General features: G+C 45.4%; 1 protein-coding gene across 1 annotated transcript in view; it reads right to left on the reverse strand.

Moving 5' to 3' along the window:
- Positions 1-24139, reverse strand: part of LOC122926228 (claudin-16-like) — a 58271-nt gene extending 34132 nt beyond the window's left edge. The window contains exons 1-3 of the mRNA XM_044277600.1: positions 24098-24139; positions 17673-17799; positions 16884-17045 (exon numbers count right to left, since the gene is read on the reverse strand). Of these exons, the coding sequence (XP_044133535.1) occupies positions 16884-17045; positions 17673-17799; positions 24098-24139 (331 nt within the window). The remainder of the gene's footprint in view (positions 1-16883; positions 17046-17672; positions 17800-24097) is intronic.
- Positions 24140-27460: the final 3321 nt, after the last annotated feature.

Genomic DNA, 27460 nt, shown 5'->3' on the forward strand with positions numbered 1-27460 from the left:
TGGGCAACTCTGCTGTCGTTGCGCAGGCACTGCAGCATGTAGTCGCTCATGTGTGCCAGGCTGCCCAGAGGTAAGGACAAGCTGTCCTCCGTGGGAGGCGTATCATCATCGTCCTGCGTTTCCCCCAGCCACGCACCAGTGATGGGCCCGAGCTGCGTTGGGTGCCACCCCGCTGTGACCATGCTTCATCCTCATCCTCCTCCACCTCCTCCTCATCCTCGTCCTCCTCGTCCTCCAGTAGTGGGCCCTGGCTGGCCACATTTGTACCTGGCCTCTGCTGTTGCAAAAAACCTCCCTCTGAGTCACTTCGAAGAGACTGGCCTGAAAGTGCTAAAAATGACCCCTCTTCCTCCTCCTCCTCCTGGGCCACCTCCTCTTCCATCATCGCCCTAAGTGTTTTCTCAAGGAGACATAGAAGTGGTATTGTAACACTGATAACGGCGTCATCGCCACTGGCCATGTTGGTGGAGTACTCGAAACAGCGCAACAGGGCACACAGGTCTCGCATGGAGGCCCAGTCATTGGTGGTGAAGTGGTGCTGTTCCGCAGTGCGACTGACCCGTGCGTGCTGCAGCTGAAACTCCACTATGGCCTGCTGCTGCTCGCACAGTCTGTCCAGCATGTGCAAGGTGGAGTTCCACCTGGTGGGCACGTCGCATATGAGGCGGTGAGCGGGAAGGCCGAAGTTACGCTGTAGCGCAGACAGGCGAGCAGCGGCAGGATGTGAACGCCGGAAGCGCGAACAGACGGCCCGCACTTTATGCAGCAGCTCTGACATGTCGGGGTAGTTGTGAATGAACTTCTGCACCACCAAATTCAGCACATGCGCCAGGCAAGGGATGTGCGTCAAACCGGCTAGTCCCAGAGCTGCAACGAGATTTCGCCCATTATCGCACACCACCAGGCCGGGATTGAGGCTCACCGGCAGCAACCACTCGTCGGTCTGTTGTTCTATACCCCGCCACAACTCCTGTGCGGTGTGGGGCCTGTCCTTCAAACATATGAGTTTCAGAATGGCCTGCTAACATTTACCCCGGGCTGTGCTGAAGTTGGTGGTGAAGGTGTGTGGCTGACTGGATGAGCAGGTGGAAGAAGAGGAGGAGGAAGCCGAGTAGGAGGAGGAGGCAACAGGAGGCAAAGAATGTTGCCCTGCGATCCTTGGCGGCGGAAGGACGTGCGCCAAACAGCTCTCCGCCTGGGGCCCAGCCGCCACTACATTTACCCAGTGTGCAGTTAGGGAGATATAGCGTCCCTGGCCGTGCTTACTGGTCCACGTATCTGTGGTTAGGTGGACCTTGCCACAGATGGCGTTGCGCAGTGCACACTTGATTTTATCGGATACTTGGTTGTGCAGGGAAGGCACGGCTCTCTTGGAGAAGTAGTGCCGGCTGGGAACAACATACTGTGGAACAGCAAGCGACATGAGCTGTTTGAAGCTGTCTGTGTCCACCAGCCTAAATGACAGCATTTCATAGGCCAGTAGTTTAGAAATGCTGGCATTCAGGGCCAGCGATCGAGGGTGGCTAGGTGGGAATTTACGCTTTCTCTCAAATGTTTGTGAGATGGAGAGCTGAACGCTGCCGTGTGACATGGTTGAGATGCTTGGTGACGGAGGTGGTGGTGTTGGTGGTACATCCCCTGTTTGCTGGGCGGCAGGTGCCAACGTTCCTCCAGAGGCGGAGGAAGAGGTCGAGGCGGCAGCAGCAGAAGAGGCCAAGGCGGCAGCAGCAGAAGAGGCCGAGGCGGCGGCAGCAGAACAGGTAGCAGGGGTAGCCTGAGTGAGTTCCTTGTTTTTAAGGTGTTTACTCCACTGCAGTTCATGCTTTGCATGCAGGTGCCTGGTCATGCAGGTTGTGCTAAGGTTCAGAACGTTAATGCCTCGCTTCAGGCTCTGATGGCACAGCGTGCAAACCACTCGGGTCTTGTCGTCAGCACATTGTTTGAAGAAGTGCCATGCCAGGGAACTCCTTGAAGCTGCCTTTGGGGTGCTCGGTCCCAGATGGCGGCGGTCAGTAGCAGGCGGAGTCTCTTGGCGGCAGGTGTTCTGCTTTTGCCCACTGCTCCCTCTTTTGCTACGCTGTTGGCTCGGTCTCACCACTGCCTCTTCCTCCGAACTGTGAAAGTCAGTGGCACGACCTTCATTCCATGTGGGGTCTAGGACCTCATCGTCCCCTGCATCGTCTTCCACCCAGTCTTGATCCCTGACCTCCTGTTCAGTCTGCACACTGCAGAAAGACGCAGCAGTTGGCACCTGTGTTTCGTCATCATCAGAGACGTGCTGAGGTGGTATTCCCATGTCCTCATCATCAGGAAACATAAGTGGTTGTGCGTCAGTGCATTCTATGTCTTCCACCGCTGGGGAAGGGCTAGGTGGATGCCCTTGGGAAACCCTGCCAGCGGAGTCTTCAAACAGCATAAGAGACTGCTGCATAACTTGAGGCTCAGACAGTTTCCCTGGTATGCATGGGGGTGATGTGACAGACTGATGGGCTTCGTTTTCAGGCGCCATCTGTGCGCTTTCTGCAGAAGACTGGGTGGGAGATAGTGTGAACGTGCTGTATCCACTGTCGGCCACCCAATTGACTAATGCCTGTACCTGCTCAGGCCTTACCATCCTTAGAACGGCATTGGGCCCCACCAAATATCGCTGTAAATTCTGGCGGCTACTGGGACCTGAGGTAGTTGGTACACTAGGACGTGTGGCTGTGGCAGAACGGCCACGTCCTCTCCCAGCACCAGAGGGTCCACTAACACCACCACGACCATGTCCGCGTCCTCGTCCCTTACTAGATGTTTTCCTAATTGTTACCGTTCACCACAATAAAAAAAAGATTATTTGGCCCAATGTATTGAATTCAAATTCAGGCCTTATTTTACAGACACCTAACACTATCTGGCTATCTATTTAGGTACCGTATTACACTAATAAAGGCACAGCAGTAACGACAGATTTAGCTGAATATAAATTTGAGGCCTAGTATTTAGGCGCTGGATGACAGGTATACGTTTACGGACAGAATTAGACTTGGAAATGCACGGTAGCGTGTGAAGTTATTGTGGATGACCCTATCAGCACCTTGAATCTAATATACCCTTTTAGGGATAGATTTAAAGTAGGTCTGATACAGCAGAAACCACTAATTTAGGAAATTGCTAAGTTGGGAATTGTATTTCAACCCAGAACAAAAACTGTGCTTTGACGGACACAAAATAACTTGACCAGCTACAGCAATAACCACAGATTTAGCTGAATATAAATTTGAGGCCTATTATTTAGGCGCTGGGTGACAGGTATACGTTTACAGACAGAATTAGACTTGGAATTGCACAGTAGCGTGTGTGAAGTTATTGAGAATGACCCTATCTGCACCTTGAATCTAATATACCCTTTTAGGGATAGATTTAAAGTAGGCCTGATACAGCAGAAACCACTAATTTAGAGAATTGCTAAGTTGGGAATTGTATTTCAACCCAGAACAAAAACTGTGCTTTGACGGACACAAAATAACTTGACCAGCTACAGCAATAACCACAGATTTAGCTGAATATAAATTTGAGGCCTATTATTTAGGCGCTGGGTGACAGGTATACGTTTACAGACAGAATTAGACTTGGAATTGCACAGTAGCGTGTGTGTGAAGTTATTGAGAATGACCCTATCAGCACCTTGAATCTAATATACCCTTTTAATGAATAGATTTAAAGTAGCCCTGATACAGCAGAAACCACTAATTTAGGAAATTGCTAAGTTGGGAATTGTATTTCAACCCTGAACAAAAATATATTCTTTGCCAGACAGCAGACAGTATTACAATTGGCTGGCCACAGCTGAAACACCAGATTTAGGGTACTGCCATTTTGGCAATTGTATTTCACCCCTCAATAAAATAGCAAGCACAGCCAAGCCCCTGATGTAGGATATAGCCAAAAAATAACCACACTATTGATGGTTAAATGCACTTGGTGACAGCTTGACCCTGATGTAGGATATAGCTAAAAAATAACCACACTATTGATGGTTAAATGCACTTGGTGACAGCTTGCCCCATATGTAGGATATAGCCAAAAAATAACCACACTATTGATGGTTAAATGCTCTTGGGGACAGCTTGACCCTGATGTAGGATATAGCCAAAAAAAAAAAACACTATTGGTGGTTAAATGCACTTGGTGACAGCTTGCCCCATATGTAGGATATAGCCAAAAATAACCACACTATTGATGGTTAAATGCACTTGGTGACAGCTTGACCCAGATGTAGGATATAGCCAAAAAATAACCACACTATTGATGGTTAAATGCACTTGGTGACAGCTTGACCCTGATGTAGGATATAGCCAAAAAATAACCACACTATTGATGGTTAAATGCACTTGGTGACAGCTTGCCCCATATGTAGGATATAGCCAAAAAATAGCCACACTATTGATGGTTGAATGCACTTGGTGACAGCTTGACCCTGATGTAGGATATAGCCAAAAAATAACCGCACTATTGATGGTTAAATGCACTTGGTGACAGCTTGCCCCATATGTAGGATATAGCCAAAAAATAACCACACTATTGATGGTTAAATGCACTTGGTGACAGCTTGCCCCTGATGTAGGATATAGCCAAAAAAAAACACACTATTGATGGTTAAATGTACTTGGTGGCAGCTTGTGCTGGCGCACCACAAGACACAAAATGGCTGCCGATCACCCCAGAAAAAAGTGAATGAAAAACGCTCTGGGCAGCCTAAAAACAGTGAGCAATTGAATAGCAGCAGTTCAATGATCCACAGCTGTAGATTGATCACTGACTTAAGTCTTTTGGAGGAGTTAATCACTGCCTAATCTCGCCCTAACGTCGCAGCTGCAACCTCTCCCTACACTGATCAGAGCAGAGTGACGTGTGGCGCTACGTGACTCCAGCTTAAATAGAGGCTGGGTCACATGCTGCACTGGCCAATCACAGCCATGCCAATAGTAGGCATGACTGTGACGGCCTCTTGGGGCAAGTAGTATGACGCTTGTTGATTGGCTGCTTTGCAGCCTTTAAAAAAGCGCCAAGAAAACGACGAACACCGAACCCGGACTTTTACTAAAATGTTCAGGTTCGGGTCCGTGTCACGGACACCCCAAAATTCGGTACGAACCCGAACTATACAGTTTGGGTTCGCTCATCCCTACCAGTCACATATCTGCAAAGAAAAGAAAAAACAGGGCACCCCCATTAGCCTAATGTAGAAAGATAATTGCCCTTTAAAGTCAACCAAAACACAACATAACCTCCAACCCCTTAAAGGCGAGTCGGGGTGTACATAAGACCGAAAACGGAGGGATTCCCACGACCGATCTGCTTAACAACCTCATCCCCTGCCCCGCGCCTTGCGGCCTCAGTGGCCGCCCCTATGAGGAAGGAATGACCTGTATAACCAGCCCACTCCAAACCCAGGCGAGCCAAAGATAGACGGAAAACCACAAGAAACTAGAAACAGGACAGGAGAGAGCCGTCATCATGAATCAAAAGAGGAGCAAACCTCCCCTTCCTAACTGACCAGTAATTCTCCAACCATTGCACTGGGCACATTGCGAATCCTTAAACCGCATAAATAGCCACTCTATAATCCCTCCCACTCAAGGGCGTAACTAGAAGTGACTGGGCCCCACAGCAAATATTTGTAAGGGCCCCCCCAGCGCGCTTCGCACCTCCCTCCTCCTGTGTAAACCCCACTCCTTTGGCACAGTGTAGAGGTATATTGTGTGGCACAGTGTAGCGGTATACTGTATATTGTGTGGCACAGTGTATGCTATATGTGTATAACATAAACATATTTCATATGAAAACTTACAATTACTTGCCTTGACCCTTGGGGATCTCGGACACCACTTCAACACTTTGGCCGGGGGCTCGGCGGAGCTGATGTTGTGTTTTATCCTAATGAGAAATATTTCATAATAAGGATTTGGAGAAGGGGCAGAGTGATAGCAGAGCAGGGAGAGGCTAGTGCTGCTACTAGGGGGTCATACCATGGGGGAGTAATAAAACCCACCATAATGCCCCCCCTCCCCCCCAGTAGAAATAATTCTCCTTATAATGTGACAGTGCAAAAATACCCCTTTGTAATGCCCCCAGTTGAGCTAATGTCCCCATAGTGCCCCCATAATGTCCCAGTATAAAATACCCCTATATAGTGCCCCAGTAAATCCCCCCATAGTTCTCCTCTCCCCCCTTCCTGCTAGTGCCCCCCATAATGTACCAGTATAAAATGCCCCATATATAGTGCCCCAGTAGATGCCCCTCAGTGTCCGGCCTCTGATAGGCTGCCCCAAAACCCAAAAGCTACCACTGTGTTCAATTTTGCTACCGACCAGCCCTCCTCCTTACAATGCCTGAGAAAAAGCAGCATAGGGGCCTCCAAATCACCTCCCATGCCGTCGACATCAACCCCTATTGAGCTACACCAATTATTCCAACCAATCCAGCACTAGCATATGCGTCCCACGTTTTTGGGGCCAATGACGACCGCATCAGCCCTGCTAGTGTTCCTCCAGCTGATCCCACAGAAAAGTTGGACAGGCCATGGGGACCTCCTCCCAGCAGCCGAAATCGCTCCCACTGGAAACGAGAAAGCGATGCCGGAACATGAACTGCTATCACCCACGCATTCAGCCCCAAACACTTTAGTACCAAACGTTGTAATAACCGCACAACTTGCGCCGACGATGCCGACAATGAATTGATCGCCTGAACCACTCCCAGATTACCGCAGTGGAAGCGTACTTTATGGGTTATGAAACCTCTCCCACGACAGAAAAACTGACACCAGGATTGGAAAAAGCTTGAGCAAAGCTAGATTGCGTATCCAACCCAGTGAAAACCATCCCTCCCGTCATCTCTCTGCGCACCATTGCACCCCGCAATAGACCCCAAACCCCAACCCACCTGCCGCATCTGAGAATAGTTCAAAATCTAAACAATTCACTGTCTCGCTCAAAATAGCGACCGCCCATTGTAGAAAGCCAAAAATGAACCCCAAACTCTCAAGTGACCACGCAATTTCTTTCCTAACCGAATATAGTGATGAGGCGCCGACAGGGCCATATTCAATATTTATGGGACCCTGGGCAAAAATTTACTTGGGCCCCCTGGATCCCGCCTTCCCACACCTTAGCAGGCAATCACGCCCTCCACCACAACACACACACAAAAAATCCACACATCTGGTAGAGTACAGTGACTGTAAATACTTCTAGTTCTGAAGACTCCAACGGCTCAGGATCAGTACTGGACTCAGGCTGGAAGTGGGCACCGCTCTGCAGGAAGGAGACCAGGGCTCGGCTCACCCTAGCGTTACAGTGCACCCCAGCACCCCACAGTATGCAGTATAGCACCCTATAGTATACAGCAACCCACAGTATGCAGTATAGCACCCTATAGTATACAGCACCACACAGTATGCAGTATAGCACCCCACACTATACAGTACCCCACAGTATATAGTAGAGCAGTATAGCAGCCCACAGTATACGGCACCACACAGTATTTAGTATAGCACCCCACACTATACAGTACTTCACAGTATATAGTAGAGCAGTATAGCAGCCCACAGTATACAACACCTCACAGTATACAGTGGAGCAGAATAGCACCTCACTATATACAGCACACCAAACTATACACGATACAGCACCCCACACTATACAGCCCCCACACTATACAGTACAGCAGTATAGCACTCCACAATATACAGCACCCACAGTATACAGTATACAGCCCCCACAGTATACAGCACCCCACTATACAGTAGTTTACAGTATATTAGCATAACAGCCCCTGTCACCTTTTTCTGATGTAATCTTCACAAAATAAGCTCCACAGTTAAGGCAAACTTCTACAGCAACACTCCTGTTAGAAAGGACCTTGATGACCTCATAGCCATGTAACCAGTAATATTGCTAGGTTACTGGTCACATGGTGATGATGTCATCTAAGGTCCTAGAGAATCACAGCTCTCACAGTACGCTGCCTGGAGTGTAGGCAGGCATGGCATGGCAGCACCCCCTGTGTAGCTGACAGCCTGACACCCGGGGCAGTGGCTAGCAGGGCTCAAGAGGCAGCTGCCTTGGGCCCCCCAGGAGCAACTGGGCCCGGGGCAGCTGCCCCTTTTGCCTCTTGTTAAAGACACCTTTGCGGTCGCCATTGACAAACGCCATGAAAAACCCTGCCCATTGGCATTATCCGACAAGCAAAGTTTAGTTTACCCAAAAGCAACTGCAAGCGTAATTATATCTTGTTCCAATGCTACGCCCGCTGCACCGTATTTTTTAAATCCTCCAGTTTGCCTGATGGCAACCAACATTCCATCCTTTCGGTATCAATAATGATACTCAGAAAGCATAGCTCAATCACTGGGCCCACCGTTTTCTCTGGTGCCAATGGGACTCCAAAACCCGCAAACAATGTTTTCAGCGTATGTAACAATAAAGAGCAAACCGTTGAGTCTGGCGGACCTACAATGTATGCAAAGAAAGTCATCCAAGTAATGGATGATAGAGGTCCATCCAGCCACATCTGCCACTGCCCATTACAAAAAGGAACTAAAAGATTCAAAATACGCACAGGACAGCGAGCACCTCATAGGAAGACATCGATCTACGAAAAAATTCCCCTCCCAAAAACAGCCCAACAAATGTAAACTGTCAGGGTGTACTGGCAGTAACCGAAAAGCCGCTTCGATATCTGTTTTCGCTAAAAAAAATCTTAACCCACCCGACTGCCGTGTCAAATGACGCATACACCACCAAACACAGTTCGGGATCTATCTGTGGCAGGCGCAGCACTATGAAGTGCCTTTTGCGCTGTGGCATTATAAGAATTCTGATATCTCTGACTTTTTAATCTAACCAGACTGTCTATTACTCTGTAATTCCTCTAGCGCCATTCTATGGAAACAGTAGGTTTAAAGAGCACACCAAATGCTTGAAATAACTTCATTATTAAAGAGGACCTTTCACCAGAATTAAACTTCTAAAGTAACTATACAGACATGTAGAGCGGCGCCCAGGGACCCCCCTGCACTTACTGTTATACCTGGGCGCCGCTCCGTTCTCCCGTAATTGCCTCCGGTATCTTTACAGTTAGGCTCCACCCAGGGGAACCTGCCGTCGGCTCATTCTCCCATGCTGTAGCGCTGGCCAATCACAGCGCTCAGCTCATAGCCTGAGAGAGAGCTGAGCGCTGTGATTGGCCAGCGCTGCAGCATGGGAGAAGGAGGCGCCGGCAGGTTCCCCTGGGTGGAGCCTAACTGTAAAGATACCGGAGGCAATTACTGGAGAACGGAGCGGCGCCCAGGTATAACAGTAAGTGCAGGAGGGTCCCTGGGCACCGCTCTACATGCCTGTATAGTTAGTTTAGAAGTTTAATTCTGGTGAAAGGTCCTCTTTAACTTCAACTTTTCTTCATATATAACATTGTCGCCTCCGCAGCAGATAGTCATGTACATAACACATGTTGAAAAGATATCACAAAATTGCGATATGCATAAGATGATGGTTCCACTGTTCAATCTGGTCATTCAACATAAAATGGTGGATATACTGTATTTCTATCTTAAGTATCTGTACTCTCACTTTAAGTTATTTAAGCACTTTATGATCTCTCTGAGAGGTCTAACTAATAGTTCTACTTGCTGAATTTGGTCGCAATTTGCAGTATGCATTTAGCAGTAACTATTTTCAGATTAGTTGAGTATGATCTGGTATGGTTTTATGCAATTTGGATTGCAATATGGAATTTGAATTTGGATTGTGAACTTTGTAGTTTGCAATTGGTGGAACTGTAAGTAAACACACATATAACTGGTTCAGTATACAATTCTAATCACTATATTAATAGTAGGAACATTAAATAACTGTTTTAAATACCTATTTTGGCCTTTCTGCTTCCATAAAACTGAGCTCTTAGTGTAGTGAATGTCTGTTCAGCTTCTCTCCTCTGGTGTAATGATTCTAGCAGTGCCACGGCCTATGGTGTGCACTGTGACATTTTCCCTTCACTTGCGGTTGCCTGCGGCAACGTGTTGTTTGTGTGCATGTGGTGGCAGTGTCTTGGCCTTCTGGCTGATTCCCAGGACATGGTTGCCACGCATGCCGTTTGCCGGCAGTAACAGGTGGAGTGTGATGTTTATGGGTGTTTTTCCCTTTAAGTGGTTTCCGTTCCTTGCCTGGTGTAGGAAGGGTTAACTCCCTTCTTTGTGTGTGAACACTGGGTGTGTCTGTGTGTGGGTGTGGCTACTTGGGCTATTTAGCCTCTACTGGATCCCTGTAGCTGAGGGGTACTTCAGCCATGCCTTGCTGGAGTCGTCCTCCTGCTCTTATATACCATCTGTCCAGTGAGGGCCACCCTTGTGGTCATCAACTATATGTCTGATGTTAGAAGATGTTTTATGGTCTTTCTGTTTATTGCAGCTATGGATGTCCTGGTTACCTGTGTAATATGTGTTGTGTGCTGTGTCCCTTAATGTTGTGTGGACAACAGTAGTCATGCACGGGTTTCAGTCAGTGTGTCTGTGGCAGGTAGGTTTGGAACTGCTTTAGTTCACCTGCCATATCCATATGTTGTATTTGTTCCCCTTTCCTTGCAGCTTGGCCAGTGAGACTCCTGTTCGTTCGTATCTAGGAGGAACAGGTCGTCTTACCCTGCTCCTAGTCCAGGGCTACCCTGAGGGCTAGTAGGGACCCTAGGTTCCGGAGTATGAGCCCTCCTACCATCAGGGTTGGCTCATACAGCTAGGAGTCAGGGTCAGAATTAGGGATGTGATAGGAGGTGACCTGCTTCCTGATTCCTGTCTTGGCCTTGCAGCGACCATTATCTTCTGTCATCGCACGGCTGAGGGTTATCCCCATCCTCAGCCGTGACAAGCAGCTCCTGTTAGGGGGATTTTCCATACAGACTGTGTGTGAAGCTGGCTGTGATTGGTCAAAACTCCTGCTGTGTGTGAGGCTGGCTGTGATTGGTCAAGACTCCTGCCCAGCAACAGTTTAACTCTATGCTTTCTGTTTCTGCTGTGTCATTGAGCTTACCTCATATCCATATAATGAATCTTAAAGGCATATTACCTTTTCTGCTTCTGTGAACACAATATATAACAGTTATATGACATCTAAACATAAAGTCACTGTAAATAACTCTGCTTTTGTCTTTAACACACAAACATAGGAACTGTATTAAGGCTATTGGAAGGTCTAGCTATATAAACATATAAGCTATATTAGCAACCTAGGACAGGTCTTAGCTGGCCAGCTACACTATCCCATCATTGAACGACGAACCCTTAGAATATGACAAGTGATGAATGAGCCGAAATTTATTTGGCTCCTTCTTGGGCACCACCCCCAGCGGGGACAAATGCAATCCAACACCGGAGGTTCCGAAAATGGTCCGGCCATCCGTCCCAGCCGCACTTCCCGAAACAGTGTTTCCGTGACTACCTCCATGTGCTTGTACGCCGAACGCAAATTATTTTTTACCAAAACCTCCTCCCCCGGAAAAAAGGGGATATGAAAAACAAACTGGAAACCATCCCTTAACAAATGTGCCGCCTCCACATCAGGATACCTACTTATAAATGGCGCAATCTTTTCCAGACCTACTGGCGTCACTACCTTTTGCAGATGCGTCCCCGCCTTTTTCCCCTAAAACACCTATTAGACCCGTGTGCTCCCCATGCATGAAGTGCATTCGTGCTTAAATTTGCAATTCGCCCCGAACTTACACCCTCCTTCATTAAACAAAAAGCACAGTCCCTTAGCCGACGCTGTAAACGTGGGTTGGCTGGACCCTCCTGCTTCCACCTGAAAGGACTGAACCATTCTCTCCGGCGTTGTGACTTTTAGCCATAACGCAATGTCCTTGTGGTCCCAACGAATGTTGGGACGCATGACCTTCCGCTGGCGAAATTGTCATAGCGGAGCCAAGCTTGGCCACCATGAACCCGATATGCTTTGCCAATTGTGTCCAGATAGCAAAAGAGAGCCGAACAACATTCGGGCACTTTTTCCACTATAACGCTAGCTAAAATCACAAAGGCTGGCAGCCAATTAGCAAATGTGCGCGGAATCAATCTATACTGGCACTTTTCTTCCTCCTCTCGTTTACCGTCATCCTTTCTGGCCCTGTCCAGGTTAAAACACTCAAGGAGGAGCAGTGAAAAAATTTCAATATTCTCCCCCTTCCAGATCCGCTCCCTATACATCCTGCGTTAAGGGGCCCTCAAAGCACACATAAACCTCCCCCCATGCTGAGTCATCCATCCTAAATAGCTCATCCTCACATGAACCTCCAGCCTGCGTCTGAACTGACATAGAACTCGATCCCGCAGACGACGCGGCATTCCCACTCGTGACGTCCCCAACCCCACGCTATGTAATAGATTAAACCCAGTCCCTGTTATACACCATTTATTCATAAGACAACGCGTTTCGAGGTGCTAGAGCCCCCTTTATCAAGTCTGAGCCGGAAAAAGCTGGGAGAAAGTCACGGCTCGTTTGCAGAGGAGGAGGAACGTTTTTCGTCATCATTGTCTTCTATATAGCGGAAAATTCTAAATAACTTGATGAATATGGGCAACAAGTATAAACGTGTGGCTGATAGGAAGCGTTTGAATGGTCTGGACCTAAGTGTGGGTGATTTTGTGTGGCTTTCCACAAGAAATATTAAGTTGAAGGTTCCTTCTTGGAAGTTGGGTTCAAGGTTTTTTGGTCTATATAAGATCACTGCCATTATTAATCCTGTAGCTTTTCGTCTTGAACTTCCTCAGGCTCTAAAGATTCATAATGTGTTTTTTTCAAATCTTTGTTGAAGAGATATGTTGAGCCTTTGGAGTCATCCCCCTTGCCACCCGCTCCTATCATGGTGGACGGCAGTTTGGAATTCCAGATCTCCAAGATTATTGACGCTCGAGTTCTCCGTAGATCTCTTCAGTATCTTGTTCACTGGAAGGGTTATGGACCAGAGGAGAGGATGTGGGCACTGGCATCTGACATGAATGCCAGTCATTTGGTGAAAGCCTTTCATAGGTCTCATCTGGATAAGGTTGGTCCTGGGTGCCTGGAGGTCACCCGTAGAAGGGGGGGGTACAGTCATGGACGTTTCCATGATAGGTGGCAGGAGATCTGTGAGACTGTCAGCACGTGGTTTGATCTGACAGGTTTTCTTTTTGGATCAAATGACATCTGTGTTGTTTCTGGTGCTTGCCACACCTTCTATCCCCAGGTGTTGCTATTGTGGTCATTTAACTTTCTCTATTTATTGTTGGGTTTCCCACTATGCTATGCGGTTTATAGCTTCTGCTGGACTTGTGGTTAGCTTGTGTTTGGTTCTCGGCTGAGTTCTTGGTGCTACCAAAGCTTCTTTGTAGATAAGTGTTTCCGTTCCATTTTTTATTTTGTTTTGATATATGTGTGTGTTGCCTTTCCCTGTTGTTTGTCATTATGCCTGAGGGAGACTCCTGTGCGTCCTTCCCTTTGGAGGAATAGATAGACTCAGTCCTAACATTAGTTCCAGGGTCCTATAGGGTGAGATAGGATTGTAGGTATCCAGTGTATGAACTTGCCTACCTTTGGGGCCTGTTCATACTGGTAGTCTGTCAGGACTGGAGTTAGTGTTTTCTCTAGGAGGTGTCCATCTTTCTTCCCTAGTTTCCAGGCCTTATTCCGGTATCCCCTTTCCCTCCTATGCTCGGTGTGGTGTTTTACTCCCACACATGAGCGCGACAACAGCTCAATATTTTTAATAAGGGCCAACTGAAAAAATTAGTTTTTGCCAAAAATGAGTATCATGCGATCATAAAAAAAAAATTGCCTGTGAAGGTGTACATAGCCTTTAAGGAGGTAAAAGGGACAGAGAGACTCAAAAAGAAGGACTGTCCTTCCTTTCACATGCCTCCCATAAGAGGAATACTTGGGGGGCATGTGGAGATATTATCACAACTATACTGAAGGTGTGTCTGTTTTATGGACTGAGTACTCAAATAAAAAGACATGGACTCCAATCCTGAGTGCTATCGTGGTCAGAGCCCTATTTACCAGAGTGAGGGGAAGCAGAAACCCCTGCAGGTAGGACAAGCATCATCACTTGTTGGCTCCAACCGGACTGTAAAGGACAATAGAGCAGACGTAATATGACTGACGTTGCATATGGGGGAATCAGACTTCTGGTCATCTTCTGGAGTCCAAGCGCCAAAAACTGAAATGTACGCTAGTTGTGAGCCGGTATAGATTTCAGTTATAATTTACAGCAGTTTCTGTCATAAATTATAGTAAATGTGTTGGACCACGGGCTCAGCCTTGCCCACCTTTCTTTCCAGTATTAAAAAGTGTAGAAAAATAGAGAAAAGTCGCAAATTATTGCACAACTATGGAATGCACCACAATTGCTAACTATTTTATGCTACTTTTGCGACATAAAAAGATTAATAAATCTGTTTCATAATCTCGGTTTCTTCCTAGAGACTAATGCCAGAATTTAATACTGCACTTTGCGGCAGTGGTCTATCATAAAAAAAGTCTGCAAAAAGGCTTCCACAATGCTGACCACTCAACCACTTTCCCCATAAAAACTTACATCAATTGCAATACCACGGGGGTGATCTATGTTATACAATGTATTGAGTGTGATATGATGTATGTTGGCAGCACCGTACGTAAATTTAAAACCAGAATACTTGAACATCTGAATTATATTACAAATCCATCTATCATTAACATCTCGGGTGCTGCCAAACATTTCATCCATACACACGGACGTAACATCGGATCCCTCCGTGCGTTTGCAATTGAGAAAGTGGTGGCACCAAGTAGGGGAGGAGATTATCAAAAGAAAATACTCCTAAGAGAGGCTTTTTGGATTTTTTTTGTTAAATACAAGGGTGCCAACCGGTCTAAAATCAAAAGAAGGAATTGATGTATATTTACCAATATACTTTTTTTTTTTCTTTTGTATTGGAGCCCTGGATATAGTTTCATGATAGTTCCAGTACGTCAGTCATCATGCAGTATTTGCACATGCATTGGGGTCCATTCACACGTCCGTAAGTGTTTTGGATACAGGGACATGGACACCTGCAATGTGCGATCCACAACTTGCGGACCGCACGTTACACACACCATAATACAGGATGCCTTTCCTGGTCCGCAATTGCGGACAAGGTGGACATGTTCTATAAAAAAAATTCAGGAATGATTTTTCGGATCCCGAAAAGACGGATCCCAAAAATGCGGATGCGGATCCAGAAAATGCGGATGCGGATCCAGAAAATTTGGATTTGCATCTGTTTCAGTCCAATTGAAAGTGAATGGGTCCGCAAGTTGCGGAGCGAATGCGGACCCAAATTGCGGACGTGTGAATGGACCCTTAGTGCACAAGAATATCTTTTCAGATTGTATATTTTCTGTGATATATTCCAACACATTTTTTTCATTATATTGTATTTTATTTTAGTTTTACAAAGATATGAAAATTGCAGCCGTGGTCATCCATTTTTGCATGTAGATTTCTACAGGCTTCCATTTTATTTGAATCTCTTATATTTTGTATGGCCCTGTTCACATGATGCGGTTTCTCACACCCTGCGCTTGTGCTTTGCAGACAGATTTCCCCATTTGTGCTGCTTCAGCCCAGGCGTGGGGATGTGGAAGGCGCATCATGTGGGGCTATTTTAAATCTATGTACTTTGTTAATGATGCTTCAGGTGTGAGTCTGCGAGCTGATTGATTTGTGACGTCATGTTACCACCACCTACTAGATGGGGGAGGGAACGTGGGTCTTTAAATTTCTTTAGACTCGCAGACCACTTTGTTACGACTAAGGAGAAGGTCTCCGAAACGCGTAAACAGCTTGTTTGTGATACTGTCCCGCATATGATGTGATTGAATAAAGAGGAAGATTTTATGGTAACAAAATAGGTGCCGGAATCGTTTTTTGAATTTCATTTTATGCGGCTATCACCATTGCTTAAGGCCTCTTTCACACTACAGTATTTTGCGTTCCGTATACGGTCCGTTTTTTGCGTTCCGTATACGGTCCGTATACGGAACCATTCATTTCAATGGTTCCGCAAAAAAACGGAATGTGTTCCGTATGCATTCCGTTTCCGTATTTCCGTTTTTCCGTTCCGTTGAAAAGATAGAACATGTCCTATATTTGGCTGCAAATCACAGTCCGTGGCTCCATTCAAGTCAATGGGTCCGCAAAAAAAACGGAACACATACGGAAATGCATCCGTATGTCTTCCGTTTCCGTTCCGTTTTTTGCGGAACCATCTATTGAAAATGTTATGCCCAGCCCAATTTTTTATATGAAATTACTGTATACTGTATTTGCCATACGGAAAAACGGAACGGAACAACGGAACGGAAACGGAACCACAACGGAAGCAAAAAACGGAACAACGGATCCGTGAAAAACGGAACGCAAAACACTGAATTCAACATACTGTAGTGTGAAAGAGGCCTAACAATGACTTTTCCTTTCTGAAAAACGGACAAGAATAGGACATGTTCTATCTTTTTTGTGGAGATGCGGAATGGACATACGGATGCGGACAGCACACAGTGTGCTGTCCGTATTTTTTGCGGAACCATTAAAATAAATGGGTCCGCATCCGTTCTGCAAAAAATGGGTGGAAAGGTCATCAATATTTTAGTACCAAAAAAACCCTTTAATTATCAGTGGTTGCCCTGCTCGCAGACTAGTCCCGTCCATTTATTACATGGACCTGCATTTTGATAGCCACCATGTAACATTTCTATTTGTGTGTAGAAATGGGGACAGCCATATTCTATGGTCATCTTTAGTATACTATGATTGCACCTGTACATGTGCTATACAGGAATACCTACCTATTAGAAAGTAAAGCCCCGAGGTGAGCCGCAGACATTGTAGTTTGGTGAATGTGTCTTGGCACCAGCTGAGGTTTTTGAATCCAAGAATTAGGAAGAAAAATGCAAAAACGCTCATTATACTGGAGATGATTATTAATGCTCTGGTGAGGACGATCGTAGCTGAAAACAAACGAAGACAAACATTATTGCAGCAAACATTAATTAGAGATACAAGTGTAAATAGCATCATCTAGTATATTCTACAAGTATAAATTATGGCTCTGTATAATATGTCCCTACTTGTGCTGACATAAAGTATACAGTATAATAAGACTAAGGGCTCATTCAGATGGCCATAGTGTTTTGCAGTCCGCAAATTGCAGATCCACAAAACACCGGCGCTTGTGCGTTTTGCATTTTGCGGACCACACATGGCTGGCACTATGATAGAAAATGCCTATTCTTGTTGGCAATTGTGGACAAGAATAGGACATGAGCTATCTTTTTTGCAAGGCCATGGAACGGAACAACGGATGCACATCTTTTCTGGTCCCATTGAAATAAATGGGTCTACACCCGTTCCGCAAAATTGTGTAACTAACCGTTGCGCCCCAATCTGCGCCAGAAATACTGCTAATATAAGCGTATTTCTGGATAATAAATGACCCCTAAATAACTAAACCTATTGTATACCTGGTTTGAAGTTGCATAGCAACTTTTTGACTAGTCTCTGTGACCACCATTTATATACATGCATCCACCTGCCAACTGTCCATGTTCTCAGTGATAGATGAAGGCTCTGCGTACCTGGATGTGGGTTTAGATAGGAGCTGAAAACATCACAAGTCCAGATCTTTACAAAGCGGTCCCAGACACATTCTCTCCACAGACCTTTGCAGCGAGTGCTTAACATTACAGATCCTTTGCTATTGATCTGAGAGCAAATAAAAAAGATGTTTTATTTGTAATAATGTTTTTTTATTTCGTGGAAGTATTTGTTCTACATTACATTGTTCTGTTGTTTCTGTTCGTGGCACCATTGAGTTGAATGGGCTCTCTTCTGGGGGTAAATGGAATCAGTGGGTAGGGATGAGCGAATCAACTTCGGATGAAACATCTAAAGTCGATTTGCATAAAACTTTGTTTGAATACTGTATAGAGCGAGCGCTCCATACAGTATTAGAATGTATTGGCTCCAATGAGCCAAAGTAATAAGTCTCGCGAGACTTCGGGTAATAACTTCAGAAATTAATTTCTACTGTAAAAAACCTTTTACCGAACTCTGGTACCAACTAGAACCGAAACAGAGTTCGGTAAAAAGTTTTTTGCAGTAGAAATAAATTTTGAAGTTATTACACAAAGTCTCGAGAGACTTCGTGAAATAATAACTCCGGCTCATAGGAGCCAATATATTCTAATACTTAATGGAGTGCTCGCTCCGTAAAGTATTCAAAGTTTATGCGAATCAACTTCAGATGTTTCATCCGAAGTTGATTCGCTTATCCCTATCAGTGGGCATCAGTCACCCCCACATTCTACCCAGTAAATTAAAAGGAAACCTGATATTAAAGGGGTTATCTGGGTAAAGTTGATGATGACCTATCCTCAGAATAGGTAATCATTATCAGATTGCCGTGACCCAAATCCCGCCACCCCCACTGATCAGCTGTTTCACGGAGCCTCTGCACTCACTGGAACTCTGGTGAGCACTGTAGGCTCTCGGTAGAGACAGGGCCGTACATCATATAGTGGTTGTGCTTGGTACTGCAGCTCAGTCCCATCTACTTGAAAGAGGCTGAGCTGCAACTAGGCCATGTCACCGATATAGTGATGTCTCTGGCGTAGGAAGAGGCAGCGGTGCTCATGGAGCGCCTGGCATCTTCTAATAGCTGATCAGCACTGATCTGATATTAATAACTTATCCAGAGGATGCCTTCCCAGATAATCCCTTTAAAATGGTTGTCCCATAAAGACAAAGTATTGCTATCCAATTATAGGGAAAAAGCGCCTGATGAGCTGCGATCCAACCACTGAGACACCCGGTGATCATGACAATGGAGGCCTGTTCTCCCCCGTTTAAATGGACCAGCGGTCATGCATGCAGGGGCGTACCTATAGGGGGTGCAGAGGTAGCAGTGGCTAAAGGGCCCAGGAGCCTGAGGGGGCCCAAAGACCCTTGTGCCACATAAGAAGACACTGGTATTATAGAAAGTGCATGCTGGTCAAGTTACACTTCTGGCAGAGGGAAGGGGTTAGGTCAAGAATTTGGCATGGGGGAGGGTGTCGGTTCAATTATTGCCTCAGGCAGTACAAAGACTATGTGCACCCCTGGCCACAAAGCACTGAGGGAAGGGGGACTCTAGCCAGGGGCATTGCTAGGTTAAAACATTGGGGGTCTGGGCCCTGTCAGCTAGATACAACTGCATTGCAGTCCCCAGGACTGCAATACTATTGAATCTAATGCACTGGAAGAGCTGAAGGACCTGTGATGACATCCAGGTCATGTGACCAGTAAAACAGGCAGTGGTTGAGAAGGACCTGCGATGATGTCACCACCATCATGTGACCAGTGCAGGAATGGACAACAGTGAAGAGGAGAAGTCCCAGGGGAACACGCTGTGATGAGGTCTGTACATGAGAAGAGGTAAGTGCAGGGAGCGGCAGAGCAATGCTGTGAGTTGTGGTTATTTAACTAGGACTGTATGTTAGGGCTGGAGGGAGAGATGTTATTTACATGGAATTGTGTGTTGGAGGTGGAAGGGGGAGGGAGTGATGTTATTTACATGGGACTGTATGTTGAAGGGGCTGGGGCAGGGTGATGTTATTTACATGGGACTGTATGTTTGTAACATCAGCTGCTGTGCACCGCTGTTCCCCTGCTCCTGCCGCGGTCCCAGTTGCTGTGTTCAGCAGTGATCTGCTGCCATTGTTTCCTTTCAGCCCTGGCCACAGCATGCTTACTGCTTGTTTCCTGTAGAATTTCCTTAAGGGCCGGCGCACTTCACTTCCTGTGTTTTATGGGTTGGATCATGTGACCTCGCCAACCAATCCTAGCCCTCCTGCACATAATAAGTGGCTCAGCCCCCTTCCCAGATGCCTCAGTGTCAAGGTCTTTGTGTCCTGCTAAGGTTCCTGATATCCACTTGTGTACCTGTGTTCTTGACTTGTACTTGTGTTCCTGGATCCTGCTACCCATTTGATCCCTGCCTGCTTGCCTTGACTCTCCTGTTGCCGAGCCGGATTGCCTGACCTGTACCTGTGCTGCCTGCCCTGACCTGTTGCCTGTCTGACTTTGCCTCTGCCTCATCCTTCGGTCCTGCACTGTTGCTTCTGGTAACAACTCAGCCTGCTGACAATGCCTGTAGCTCTGGTACCTTTCTCAGGTACCTCCTGGTCCGCTTGGACCAGCTGCCTCGTGTGCCTATCCTCCTCAAGAGGTAACGACCTGGTGTTCCCCTCAGGAAAGTCTATCCCCACCATCAGGGGTACTGTAAAGATCGAGGGGTTCACTTAGACAACGCCCTTAGAGAAGGTAGGACCCTAGCACAGTGGGTTCACACCCGCTGGTTTGTGACAATGTTGATCGTGGCTGTAGGAGGGAGTGATGTTATTTATATGGGACTGTATGTTGATGATGGCTGTGGGAGTGTAGTTATTTACATGGGACTGTATGTTAAAGGTGGCTGCTGGGGGGGAATGATGTTATTTACATGGGACTGAATGTTGAGGGGGCAGTGTTATTTACATGGGACTGTATATTGATGATGGCTGGTAGGGGGGATGATGTTATTTACATGGGACTGAATGTTGAGGAGGTGATGTTTACATGGGATTGCATGTTGGAAGCAGCTGGTGAGGGGGTGATATCATTTACTTGGGACTGTATGTTGAATGCAGCTAGGGAGGAGGAGATGTTATTTACATCAGACTGTATTTTGGAGGGGGCAGGAGAGATGGTATGATGTTATTTACATGGGACTGTATTGTGGAGGGTGGAATATAACTACAGGGGCACTGCAGAGGGCATTATAAATACTGGGGGCACTTCAGAGTGGGCATTATAACAGTAGTGGGCAGTATACATACTGGGGGCACTGTAGGGGTATTAAAAAATTCAGGGGACATTATAGGTGCTCGTATTACTACTGGGGGCTCTATAGGAGGGACTTATAGATCTGCCTTATTTCTACTAAGAGCACTATGGGGGCCTTATTACCACTGGGGGAACAATAGAAGGCCTTATTTCTACTGGGGGCTCTGTGAGGGTATTATTAATACTGGAGGGCTCTTCTAGTAATGGTGGCACTCTTGGGGAGCATTATTACTGTTGAGGGCACTGTAGGGGGCAGTATTACTAATGAGGGCATTCTAGAAGGGAATTACTATTGGTGGGACTATGAGGAGCACTATTACCATGGGGGGAACTAATTTTTCTTCAGGATAGTATTTGGGGGTATTGGGGAGCACAGCAAGCAGCAAGATAATATTGTGGGGGATGATGATAGAAATGTGAGGAAGCTAAGATGTCCGTGTGTCACACTCTGCAGAGACAGGGCGGCTGACAGAAGTTGTATGGACCAAATGGAGAAGATGGTGAGATCTACATCTGAGGAGACGTCACCTGGAGACCCTGGATGTGACAGGTGTGTGCTGCTGTATAACAAGAACAGCAAAATGCGGTGTGTGGGGGGAGAGGGGGGGCGACTCAGAGAACTGGGCCATATTTATTGGGGCTTAGGCCCCGGATCTTTTGAGACCCTAGCAACGCTCCTGGCCCAAGCTGAACTCTTGCACCAGGGCCCATGAACCTTTAGCTACGGTCCTGCATGCATCTAGTCAGCTATATGGGGCTGGCAGAGATAGTCGAGTTCTTGTAGGTGGCTGTCTCCATTAGTCCCCTACAGCTGAAGTGAGCAGCGGACATGCATGCTTGTCTGCTTCTTCATTCAGACAGGGAGCATAGGCCCCGTTCTCATGATTGGCCGGGGCCCGGGGCCCCAGTTATCAGACCTCGCTGATCAGACACTTATCCCCTATCTCTTTATGGGAAAACCCCTTTAATAAGTCTAGAAGTGAAAGAAGAGCACAAGATAAACACATTCAGGATAATAAACCCTTACAGGGGCAGGGCTACAAACCAAGGCCCTACGTCCTGAACACTGATACCGTGTACGTCCCTAAAAGTATTGCTTCCGAAGTATTATTTATTTGAACAGACTGTATTATTTATTTGAACATTTTGCTAGTTTTCACAGGAAACAGTCAGTAAGCTTGTTGTCAGACACAACCCTAACAGCATAGCTGAGCCCATAGAATGGAGTGTGGGGTACAAAAATGACATTATACATTAAGAATATGCTTTGTGCAGTCACTAAACTAGCATGAAATTATGGATGATTTCTGCTCTGGATGTTCTTTGGGCAGGATGTGACTGTGAATCACTCACTTGGTAGCAAATATATTAAAAGGGTTTGCTGTGATTTTACATGGCTGGCCTAATCTTATTATAGCCCGTCAAGGCGTGATTTCTGGGCGTCTGACTTGTGTGGCTGTGTTGGGTGCTGCCGCTGAGATCATTCAGGTGAATCAGTCTATGCTGCAGTGCAAGACACATCTACAGCTCAATGGAGGACACAGTGTGGGAATCTGCAGTAAAGGGGCTATTGTGGCCCGGGGGTGATGGGGTCACAGCACTTCCAGATCTCGCGTACCTTCTGATGAGTACCCTAAGGAAAAGCCATCTATCTAAACTCCTGGGAAACCTTTTACATTTTTAAATAATGATATAAAAAAAAATATATATATACAGAATAGTGTCATATAGAAACATTTTATACAATATATGCAAAATACTGTCCTGGCATTCATCTTGGGAGGTGCTACAGTATGTGGTTGAGCTATGGCCCAATTACACATGGATATAGTGTTCTCTTTGGGAAGACAATATTACAAAATATACATAAAGAACAATAGGAGAGATTTTTGAAAATTATCTTAAAAACTATCTAAAAGAAAAGTTATTTTTGTGACCCACAGCAACCAATCACAGCTTTCATCTTTTAAAGGGGTTGTCTCATCTCAGACAATGGGGGCATATTGCTAGGATATGCCCCCACTGATTGTTGATTGGGGCGGGTCCCACTTTGCGGGGCTCTGTTCCCTGGGACCCGCACCTAAAGACAAAGGGGGCATACCCTACTTATATGCCCCCATAGTCTGAGATGAGAAGACCCCTTTAAAGGGAACCTGTCACTGGAATTTTGGGTATAGAGCTGAGGACATGGGTTGCTATATGGCCACTAGCACATCCGCAATACCCAGTCCCCATAGCTCTGTGTGCTTTTATTGTGTCAAAAAAACGATTTGATACATATGCAAATTAACCTGAGATGAGTCAGAGCTTGAAAATATGACTCTTCTCTGGTCACACAAGTAAGATATGACTCTTTAATGTTAATTTGCATATGTATCAAATCGTTTTTTTTACACAATAAAAGCACACAGAGCTATGGGGACTGGGTATTGCAGATGTGCTTGTGGCCATCAGCTGGGTATTGCAGATGTGCTGTGGCCCATGTCCTCAGCTCTATACCCCAAATCCTGGTGACAGGTTCCCTTTAATGGCACTGTAAGGCTAGTTTCACATGGGCAGTAAGATCTGGCAGGCTGTTCCAGCAGTCCCTGCATCTAAACTGAAGTCTATACCAACTCCAAGAATCCTTAGATTTGAGTCCTATTTTACGCCAGAAGACTATGGTAAAAGTATGTGCCAGACGCACCGACCCTGCCCTCATTTAATCCCTGTTTCTGAAAGTAACAGGGGCAGCTTAGAAACACCATGTGCACCTAGGCTTAGGCGTAATCTTTTTACGCCAGAAAACTGGGGGGATGATAAAATCTCCCTACCGAGTCCCCTCCAGACCATGGTGTCTGTGGTCTGCTGTAAAGCATCTCTCTAAATGCTGCAAACTACAACTCCAGGCAAGATGGCCACCCTATGATCATGTTCAGGAAATAGAATAAAAAATCTGAAAATAAAAACTGATTAGAACAATAAAAGGATATTTGTCACTATCTGGATAAAAACGTTAGGTGACACATTCCCTTTAATAACAGTTCGTACGCTGCCCATAGTACGTAGGGCACTAAACCTGCTCAGCTATCGTAGTCTGACTGAATACAAATTGTAGAAATCTACTGCAGGAAGTGACAATGATTCTCCGTTTATTTACCTGCCAGCAGTCGGTCATAAGCGCGGCGATGGTGCTCGCCATGGTGAATGATCCGCAGATGATCAGAAGAAAGTTTAACTCGTTGGCCATCACATAGACGTCTCAGGTTGGACTCTGTCTGCTACGAGTCACGGTCACGCCAGGCGTCTTGAGAAGCAGCCACTTGGCATTTAGATTGTTTTAAAGGGAACCTTTCCATAAAGCAGGACCTATGGCGGGACCAATCCAGCAGCCGCAGCAGCCGTGTCCTACATGTTAGATATGGTGCGACATGATGATCATGTGTCATTTTATAGGATTTCCATGGAATATTATTCTATTCTGTTAAATTAGCAGTAATTAAAAGCAGAATCGCCTCTTTTTTTTCCAAGTTCTCGGCTTTTCCCCTTTAAGATGTCAAGCATATCTAATCTTTTCACAACCGGTTAATTAATCTCTTAGCAACAAAACTCCAAAGAAAATCCCAAGAGTTTACGTAAGACACGCACACCCGCTACTTCCAGGAGGAGGTGACAGTCCGGGGACAAAATCTCTTATAGTACAGCAATACCCCTCCTTCAGTCCGTCAACAATTTCAAGATCTCTGCTTGCTGACAATGAATAGAACAGAACATTCTCCTTTGGCACATGGGCCATTAGCAAGTAGGAAACAGGTTTCACAGGGTAGCTTTCACATCATTATAGTAATGCTAGCCACAAGACGCCAATGTCATGGGACAACCCCTTAAAGTGCCTCAGGCTGCATAAGCAGCTTTCCAGCCTCTTAATGTGAACAAGGATGTCTCCATTCATTGGTAGCAAGCAAAAATCTCAAACATGTTGACACACAGAAACATCAAGTATACAAGACATTTTAAGGAAGTCTCATTATACGACGACCCATACCAGTTTATTACCTGTTGTCCATAAATGACGCTTAAGCATGACATAATGCAGAGTTCTGCAGCTCTTCGTTATTCCAGTTCCTCTGCTTGCTGTCAGTATATGGCAATAGTCTTAGGACAGATAATGTGCTGCTCACACAGTTTGAGGCTTGCTCAGTAAATGATAGATCTTGAAAACAATAAGAACTGCATGTTAGAAGTATGTTAGAAAGTTGCAGTCTTTTTCATCTTATAATAAATTAGCTTCATTTACAGAGAATTTTAAATTCCCTTGTTATAATCTATTCCCCCACTAGGTGGCAGTAATAATGCCTCAATTAACAATTTGGTCCGCTGTCCCCTAACTGTTCTGTTTATAGCTTGGGCCGTGTTACAAACTTGAGACTTACAGATACATCTCAATAAATTAGAATATCATTGAAAAGTTAATTTATTTCACTAATTCACTTCAAAAAGTGAAACTCATATATTATATAGATTCTGTAAACACAGGGTGGTCAATTTCAAGTGTTTATTTCTTTCAATGTTGATGATTGTGGCTTACAGCTAGTGAAAACCCAAAAGTCAGTGTTTCCAAAAATTTGAATATTGTGAAAAGTTCAATATGGTAGACTCATAGTGTCATACTGTGATCAGCTAATCAACACGAAACACCTGCAATCAGGGGCTGATTAAGTGCACGATAGGCCCGGGGCTGTCTACCCAACTCCCCCCCCCCCCCCCCCACAGTCTCTTCCTGGGCCATATGACATCGTACACATGGTCTAGGTGCAGCTCTGTCCCATCTGAGTGATTGGGTCTGAGCTGTAATACCGAGCGCAGGGCTATCATATGGACAGCGCTGTGCTTGGTAAGGAGCAAAGAGGCTGCGGCGCTCACTGGGACATCGCGGTCTCCTCAAACAGCTGATTGGCGAGAGTGCCAGGAGTCAGACCCCCATCTCATAACTCTCAGTTACAGAAGGCAGTAAAATGAGGGTGATGGAAGCCTATGGCTCCTATCCCCTCCGTTCCGCCTGGCCTGAAGCTTTAATTAGAAGTAGAGCGGCGCAGGAGTCCAGGAGATCGCGATTATATCACCGTGACCTCCTGCGCCGGGTTTCGCGAGATGACGCGATGATGTGATGACGCGGCGCAGGAGGGCAGGGTGATGTGTTCCTGACCGCCTGCGCCGGGATGCCCAAGCAAAGACTACAAGAGGTGATGAAAAGAGGTGAGTATTTTTTATTTTTTTTATGTAAGTACTGGGGGCCATACTGGGGGCACTATGGAGGTGGGCAGAAGAGATACAAAGGAGGCCAGTATATTTAGAAAGAATGGGCACCATTTTATATTATACAGAGGGGCCATGATACATTATACAGGGGGCCATTATATATTATAGTTATACAGTGGGGCCATAATATATAATAATTATACAAGGGGGCCAATTTTATATTATAGATATACAGAGGGGGCATTCAATATAACAATTATACAAGGGGGCCATCATATATTATACATAGGGGCCATTATATATTATAATTATACAGAGAGGCTATTTATAATGGGCCCTATGTATAATTCTAATATATAATGGCCCCCCTGTATAATTATTATATATTATGGCCCCACTGTATAACTATAATATATAGTTATACAGTGGGGCCATAATATATAATAATTATACAGGGGGGTCATTATATATTAGAATTATACAGAGGGCCCATTATTAATAGCCCTTTCTTTATAATTACAATATATAATGGCCCCTATGTATAATATATAATGGTCCCTTGTATAATTATTATATTTAATGGCCCCTCTGTATAATATATAATGGCTCCTTTGTATAATTAATATTTATTATGGCCCCTCTGTATAACTATAATATATAATGGCCCCCCTGTATATATAGTGACCCCTCTGTAATATTAGGATATATAATGGCCATCTCTGTATTATTATTATATATATATAATTCCCCTCTGTATAATTATTATATATAGTGACCCCTCTGTAATATTAGGATATATAATGGCCATCTCTGTATTATTATTATATATATATAATTCCCCTCTGTATAATTATTATATATAATGACCCTCTGTAATATTAGGATATATAAGGACCCACTGTATAATTACTATATATAATGACCCCCTATGTATTATTATAATATATAATGGCCCCCTCTGTATTATTAGGATATATAATGGCCCATTATATATCCTAATATTACAGAGGGGCCATTATATATAATAATAATAATAACTAATATGAATAAAACTCTGCAGAGACGAGAAGAGGCTGAAAGAAGGTGTCATGGCGGTCTTATCTCCAAATGAAGAAGCTGAGGAAAGTCTACATCACAGGAGATGTCACTGGATGGATGTGGCGCTGTATTATACTGTATATTTTGTAGTGATGTATGTAATATCCAAACACATATTTGTTTCACGGCAGGGTTGGGGGGTGGCTTGAGAATTTGGCCCACCCTG

This window comes from Bufo gargarizans, chromosome 2, assembly GCF_014858855.1.
Source record: "Bufo gargarizans isolate SCDJY-AF-19 chromosome 2, ASM1485885v1, whole genome shotgun sequence".
NCBI classification, from domain to species: Eukaryota; Metazoa; Chordata; class Amphibia; order Anura; family Bufonidae; genus Bufo; species Bufo gargarizans.